Source organism: Mesoplodon bidens, assembly GCF_964165515.1.
Source record: "Mesoplodon bidens genome assembly, chromosome: 7".
Lineage (NCBI taxonomy): Eukaryota > Metazoa > Chordata > Mammalia > Artiodactyla > Ziphiidae > Mesoplodon > Mesoplodon bidens.
The window spans coordinates 59,002,623-59,010,099 of record NC_138164.1 but is presented as its reverse complement, the minus strand read 5'-3'; the positions used below and the strand labels follow the sequence as shown (position 1 = coordinate 59,010,099).

General features: G+C 50.4%; 1 protein-coding gene across 10 annotated transcripts; it reads left to right on the top strand.

Annotated features, from left to right (window-relative positions):
* Positions 1-3,042: 3,042 nt before the first annotated feature.
* Positions 3,043-7,042, top strand: ANAPC15 (anaphase promoting complex subunit 15). 10 transcript variants are annotated; one of them, XM_081240288.1, is made up of 6 exons: positions 3,843-3,961; positions 5,135-5,219; positions 5,357-5,486; positions 6,005-6,064; positions 6,389-6,526; positions 6,681-7,042. In XM_081240288.1, exons 3-6 carry the CDS (start codon positions 5,367-5,369, stop codon positions 6,738-6,740), a joined length of 378 nt encoding a protein of 125 aa, XP_081096414.1. In that variant the 5' UTR covers positions 3,843-3,961; positions 5,135-5,219; positions 5,357-5,366; the 3' UTR covers positions 6,741-7,042. The 10 variants fall into 10 exon arrangements, with proteins under 10 accessions (XP_081096411.1, XP_081096412.1, XP_081096408.1 ...); XM_081240291.1 differs by lacking the exon at positions 3,843-3,961 and adding an exon at positions 4,298-4,460 and having other exon boundaries at positions 5,362-5,486; XM_081240289.1 differs by lacking the exon at positions 3,843-3,961 and adding an exon at positions 4,298-4,617 and having other exon boundaries at positions 5,362-5,486.
* Positions 7,043-7,477: the final 435 nt, after the last annotated feature.

Genomic DNA, 7,477 nt, shown 5'->3' with positions numbered 1-7,477 from the left:
CCCATCAGAGTCCCCCTAACGTTCCTTCTCATCTCTCTCTCTACCCCAAGACACTTAGTTCTGCCCTAAAAGATTCTCAGTGTTCTCCAAATACATCATCTGCTTTTAACTCCATGCCTTTGCATGCAATACGCCTTTTTGTGCATCCCCTTCTCCCACTTGTCTACTAGGTAAACCCCTACTCATCCCTCAAGGCCCGTTCAAATAAATGTTTCCTTCCTTCAAACAAAGTCTAAACTCAGTTTATCCAGAATCCATTCATCTCTCTTTCCTCTGTGTTCTTATAACACTCTCTGTATACAATGATTTTAATATTTACTACCCTCTTCTATAATTGTCTATAACTGTCTTAGTCCTCACTAGACTATTTTCCTCTAGGATAGGGATTATTTCTGCTTCATCTCTCTGTCCCCAGGGCCTATCAAGGTGTCTGGCACTCAACTGGCACTCAATAAATGTCAACCAAACAGTGGAACAGATGAAGGAATATGAGGCAAATTTTTTTTTTTTTTTTTTTTTTGCGGTATGTGGTCCTCTCACTGTTGTGGCCTCTCCCGTTGCGGAGCACAGGCTCCGGACGCACAGGCCCAGCGGCCATGGCTCACGGGCCCAGCCGCTCTGCGGCATGTGGGATCTTTCCAGACCGGGGCATGAACCCGTTTCCCCTGCATCGGCAGGCGGACTCTCAACCACTGCGCCACCAGGGAAGCCTGAGGCAAATTTTTAACCTTTTTAATTTTTATATTTTTAAGGAATATGAGTCTTTGTTTATTTATTTATTTATTTGGCCATTCCATGCAGCTTGCAGGATCTTAGTTCCCCAACCAGGGATTAAACCCATGCCTTCGGCATTGAAAGCATGGAGTCCTACCACTGGACCGCCAGGAAATTCCCTTAGAGTCTTAGTTTATTATCCTTGAAATGAAAGGAAAAAAAAAACTCAAGCACTTGGCAAGGATAAATGGTAGATAATGAATGTGGCACCATCACTGACTCAGTTGCCTGAGCCAAAAATAGGGTATCACCCCAAATTTCCACTTATCCCTCTTCCTTTTCCCCTTCCCCCGTCACCATGGCTTTTTTTAAATTAATTTATTTTATTTTTGGCTGCGTTGGGTCTTTGTTGCTGTGCTCAGGCTTTACTCTAGTTGCGGTGAGCGGGGGCTACACATCGTTGCGGTGCATGGGCTTCTCATTGCAGTGCCTTCTCTTGTCGCGGAGCACGGGCTCTAGGCGCGTGGGCTTCAGTAGTTGTGGCATGAGGGCTCAGTAGTTGTGGCTTGTGGGCTCTAGAGCGTAGGCTCAGTAGTTGTGGCGCACGGACTTAGTTGCTCTGCAGCATGTGGGATCTTCCCAGACCAGGGCTCGAACCCGTGTCCGCTGCATCGGCAGGCAGATTCTTAACCACTGCACCACCAGGGAAGCTCACCATGGCTTGTTGAACCTGGCTGAGGATCTAGGTAAGAAACTCTAGGTTACTGGGGGATTTCCATGTAACTTAGAGTTGCCTAGGAGTTAACCTAGGATGCCGGACGTAGGGATCCTGTAACTAAAAGAACCAGAGGGAGTGACTGATGGGGACACTGAAGGAGCAGATAAGGGATTGAGAAGGGAGAAGCCAAGGGTGGGTTCTGGGGACTTAGAAACCACTCAGTCTCTGCCCTCAAGGAGCTCATGGTCTGCTGAGGAAACAAATAGAAACAGTTTTATACAGAACTCCACTGTAGTGCAGCACTACCTCCTTCCTGATGCCCCTTCTTTACTTGGTTTCCAGGATACCACCCAACTTACCTGGCTTTCTGCTTATCTTTTTGGCCCTCCTTCTCAGTTTAGTTTGCTGCTTCTCTTAGTTTCCTCAAATTCTGAATTTTGAAGGAAACGATTTTCCATCTACACTCACTCCTTTGGTGGGCTCATCCACTCTCATGGCTTTAAACACCATCCATGTGCTGATGACTCTCAAACTGATATTTCCAGTCTTGATCTCTCCCTTGACCTTCAGACCTATATGCCCTCCTGCTCCCTCAACAACCCTACTCTAATGGACATCTCAAAGTCAACACACTCAAAAATGAGCTCCAGATATTTTCCCCCCAAACCAGCACCTCCCTTGTCTTTCCAGCTGGTCTCCCTGCTTCTGCCACTGACCCCACTGAATTTTTCTTCATAAAACAGCCAGAGTAACTGTTAAAATCTAAATCAGATCGTGTGGATCCTCTGCTCATAACCCTTCACGGGATCCTCAACATGGGGTAAATGGGGTAAAACCAAAGTCCTTATTGTGATCTGCGAAGCTGTACTCTCTGGCTCCTATCTCTATCCTCATCTTCTCCCATTCTCCCCGCAGAACACTATGCTCCAGCCATTCCAGGCCCTTTGCACTTGTTCTTTCCTGATGTTCTTCCCTAAATATCAGAATAGTGCCCCCTTTCTTTTTTCTTCAGATCTTTTACTCAAAGGTCACCTTCCCAGTAAGGTCTTCCTTGGCCCCCTAACTGAAAGGAAACGTCTCCCCTACCAACGTTTTATTCCCACTTCTCTGACTTATTTTTTCTCCTTAATATTTACTGCAGTCTTAAAACTATATATTTTATTTACCTATCTTCTTTATTTATCTCTCATTAAAATGGAAGCACCATGAGTCTCCTCATGATTTTTGGGGGGGTCTGTTTTGTTCACTGTTGTGTATCCATTACTTAGAATAGTGGCAGGCATATGTAAGGTACTCAGTAGATATTGCTTGAATGAATGAAAGAAAAAGGTGGACATTTCCAAGGGGCAAATTTTACTCTTTAATGAAAAACTTTATTAACAACCAGAGCTGCTTGGCAACAATGACAGTCGATATGCACAGTACACTACCTCTTAAATATGTTATCTCATCAAATCCTCACATCAGTCCAAGATGCGAAGAAGGCTGGGCAGAGATTATGATGCTGGTTGAAAAGGAAACTGAGCCCAGACATGGAAAAGGGATTTGTTAAAGGTCACACATTTGGTCAGGGCAGGAGTGGAACTGTGGATGACTGCTGGCCTTGAAAGGGGCTGGTGAGTGATGGAGCTTAATGGGGGTTGGGTTTGAAGGACTTATATTGCCAGAAAGCATAAGGATCTCTGAAAGGGAAGCTGAGTCAGAGGTTAGTAAAACGGAGGCATCAGCAAAGGAGTGGGAGAGAAATGTGAAAAGGCTGACAGCTAAGCGGATTTAGCCCAGTCCTGGAGAGGGCAGCTGAATTTCCCAGCAGCAGAATGCTGCGCCTGAGATTGAGTCATCAAGCCCTTACAAAACCTGGAAGGCGGAACTGGAAAGGCAGTCTTAAGAGACCAGTGAGTCCACTGCAGGTCTACAGAGTCTGGCTTCCCCACTGGACTGTGAGGTCTTTGAGGGCAGGGACCGTGTTCCTAGATTTAGCCCCAGCTTCTAGCAGGGCCTAGAATATGGAATATAGTAGGGACTCAAATATTTCTGTCGAAGGAATACATAAATGAACGTATGCGCCCAAACGGGAAACTGAAGGGGAGACAAGACAAACAGGAGGGGCGAGGCGTAAAACCACCCAGCGATTCTCGGGTAGAAGCAGACTGATTTTCCTGGGACGCAGCAGGACAAACAGCCCTAGTACTAACGCTGGTTGCCGCCAGGTGTTTTTCAACAGGGATTGGCAAGCAAATACCGCCTGGGGGCAGAAAGGCGGGGCTAAATGGGGCCGTTGGGGCGGGTCCAGGCTGGAGAGGCCGATTGGCTGAGACTCAGGGCGGGGCCAATAGAACAGGCGCGCCAAATTTCCACCCAACACGTGACTAACGTACGTAACGTCACTTCCAGTCCGGTGGGCGGGAGCGGGAAACAAAAGAAGACGAAGGACGCATGCGTTTGGTGTGTCCCAGTTTCTGATGGGTTCTTCCGCTCAGGCAGAGTAAAGTGCTTCCGGGTCGCCGCCGCCTGCCGACTCCCGGCGCGGTAAGTACATAAGACAGGCTGCTGTTGCTGTCTCTTTGCCCCTTCTTTCCTCCCTTCCCCAGAGAAACCTCATTCCCTTGACCCGCCTCCTCGAGCTGCCTGTTCACACTCCCTTTAACATTAAAAGAGTTCCAGCTCATTGGCCGCTTCCTCGAAACTAAGCCCCACCCCGTCGCACAAGATCCGTCACTCATTGGTGTCACTTCCTGTCACCCAGCAGTTCTTCCAGTTAATTGGCCTTATCCAGGCCCCGCTCCTTTCTCGGTTAGCAACCCCAAATACCTGCCCGAATCCCGCCCATGCCTTCTTCCTGTTGGTCAACTCCACGGTCATTATCATAATAAGCCGAGAATGGGCGGTGGCTTTGCGGTGAGGGGTTGGGCTTTCGGAGCCGCGGTCTCTTCAGTGCTTATGGGACTTGAGGGTTCTGTTGTGCCTGTTAAACGCGCCGGGCAGCTGAGCTCCACGGAAGGGCAGCGGCTGGCCCCGGATTGGTCAAGTGCGTTAGGGCAAGAGCAGAATTAGACGTAGATCCTTTTCTCCTGCTCACCTCTAGTGCCCGGCCTGGATCTCTTCCCCGCGAGAGTTCTATGCCCAACTCACCGTGGCACCTAGAGCCAGTCGTTCGTTGCCTGTCGCTGGGCCTCAGTTTTCCTGTGAGCTGAAAGGTTTTAATTCAGATTCTCTGCGACCTTCCTGTTCAGCTCCCTCAGCTGCTGAATCTGAGCTGAATATACTATTTCTCTTACTCACATGTTAGTTCATCCAGTCTTTCATCTGCTCATGCATTACTCATACCTTTAGAATGTCTTACTGAGCCATACTTGCACGTGATAACACCTCCCCTCCCTGCCCCCTAGTTTGGCTGTGGTTCATTATAGAGGTGGTCAGGGTCCAAAATTCCTGACACTGGGTGGGTATGGTTTGGGCGGCATGGAGGAGCAGAAAGTAGGTCTCAGTGTTTGGAGGAGGTAGAGAGAGTTTCAGTAGAGTCCTGCTGTCTTTAATTTTGTAAGGCCAGTCCGCATTCTGGTTTCCTCTCTCTACGTTTGGCTTCCATTCTCTTGCCTCCTTGAACAGCTTACAAACAGCTTTACTTACCCATAAAGTAAATTACTTAATTATCAGAATAACTATGAGGGTGGCATAACTGTTATTGTCCCCATTTTACAGATGAGGAAACTGAGGCTCAGAGAGGTTAAGTGACTTGGCCAAGGTCAAACAGCTAGTAAGCGGTGGAGCCAGGACTCAAACCCAGGTCTGTCTGATTCCCACAGGGAAGGGGTACTTTCCTGCTACCTTCCACACTACCCAATCCCCAAATCAAAATGTAACCAAATAAAAACTAAAACCAAACACATCTGAGAGCTGGATTCACCTGACGCTTTTCCTCAGTCTAGGAGCCATGTCCACCTTGTTTCCCTCACTCTTCCCCCGTGTGACTGAGACACTGTGGTTTAATCTGGATCGACCCTGTGTGGAGGAGACAGAGCTGCAGCAGCAAGAACAGCAGCATCAGGCCTGGGTGAGTGAGGACATAGCACAGCGGTGGAGCTTCAGTCAGGTGCCCCGCCCCCCTTCACTGGCGTTGACCCAGACCTACTCTGGAGACCTGCCCTGGGGGAGCTTTTTGTCCTGAGCTGGGGGCCTAGGTTCTCACCTTTGTGTTACCCTAATTTGCCAGGGGACCGTGGAAGCTCTAGGCCAGATTGGAGCCCAGGATCTTTTCCCAAAAGCATAGAAAATAATAATTTTGATTGTTTATTGAGGACCTAGCAGATGTCATGTTCTAGGCTGATAGTCTCACTTCATCCTCACCATAATCTTACGAGGAAACCAAGGACCAGAGTGTTTACGTAGTTGGATCAAGTTCATAAGTAAGTGGCAGATGACAGGAGAGAAAGGGATTGAATCTTCCAGAGAGCTGGAAGGAAGCTTCTCCTTCACACTTGGGGGTCTTCCTGGGGTCAGGGCAGGTGAGTGCCATGCCCCTGACTGCCCTGCTTGGGCCCTGGCCTTGCTCTTCTCCCCCTGTGGCCACAGCTCCAGAGCATTGCAGAGAAAGACAACAACCTGGTACCTATTGGCAAGCCGGCCTCAGAGGTGAGTGGCTCCAGCAGATGGGGCCTCTGTGGGGCCCAGGTGGACCAAGGCTCTGCTCTAATTCTGAAGGTCTGGCCTCTGACTCCAGAGCAGTCGTGGTCCTCAGCTCTGGGTGGAGGACACAAGAGAGGAGGGTAGAGGGGGTGGGCACCGGGCTCAGCACTAAGGTCCTGCAGAACGTGCACCAGCCTGCTAGATTAAAGTGGGACAGGACTGGGGAATGGAGCTCATTCGTTGTCCCCAGAGAGAGGCTCCAAGTGGGCCAGTCCTTGAACTGGCCCAGGCAGACCTGTAGAGGCTACAGGCTCTTCCCTGCCTCACCAGCACTATGATGACGAGGAAGAGGAAGATGAAGATGATGACGAGGACAGTGAAGAGGACTCGGAGGATGATGAGGACATGCAGGACATGGATGAGATGAATGACTACAATGAGTCACCTGATGATGGAGAGGTCAATGAGGTAGGCAGGGGTGTGGGGGAGGGCCTCTGCTCCTGGGCCCCTACCCCTCACCTCACTGGCAGCCATCGGGTACAGAAACCCTGGATCCAGCCAGGGGCAGGATCTGGGACTGGGGCTGGCTGGGTGGCTGAGGCCCCTCCCCACCCACACCCAGCCTCCTCTCCAGGTGGACATGGAAGGCAACGAGCAGGATCAGGACCAGTGGATGATCTAGGTAGACAAGGCAGGGTGGTCTCAGGAAGATTCCAGGCCCACCCAACCTATCCTGGACCCCCTGTGGATCCAGCTGATCACCCAACCCCCCTGCCCCAGTGCCTGAAAGCTCACCCTCGGGCACCTCCTTAGCTGCTGCCAGCACCTGGTATCCTTGGCCCCTCCCAGGCCATCAGTCTGCCCTTGAATCCACAGGGCCTGAGCCCACCCCACCTTTCTGGCCAGCACCTCATCCCTTGGTTGCCAGATCTAGTCTCTTTCTAACTCTCTTTAATAAAGACACAGGACTGATTTTTTTCCCCACGTCTATTCCCTATTTCTTGGTGGGGCCTAAAGGAGTCCAGCATCTTCTCTTGAGCTTTGGGGAGAGGGTTCTCAAGGGACTTCAGGCAAATCTACCTGGCCACATGGGCTGGGGCTAGGGAAGGCCAGGGTAGCCCTGGCTGTGTGCCCAGGCTCTATTGCCACTTCCTCTGGCCCAGCTTGCACCCAGCCATTCCTGCAGGGCCTCTAACTCAGTGTTTACTGTTTCCTTTGATCCCACCTGGAAAGGCATGGGGTGGGGTGGGGGGGTGGGAGGCAGGCTTTCTGAGCGCCAGAACTGGGAGGCCCCTGGAGCTCTCCTAGTCAACTTCCTTGGTGTTAGAACAGATTAAATCTCAGAGCAGGGCAGGGACTCCCATGGAGTAACCCAACAAATCAGTGACAGGGCTGTGTTGTGAGCTGAAGTCTCTTGCC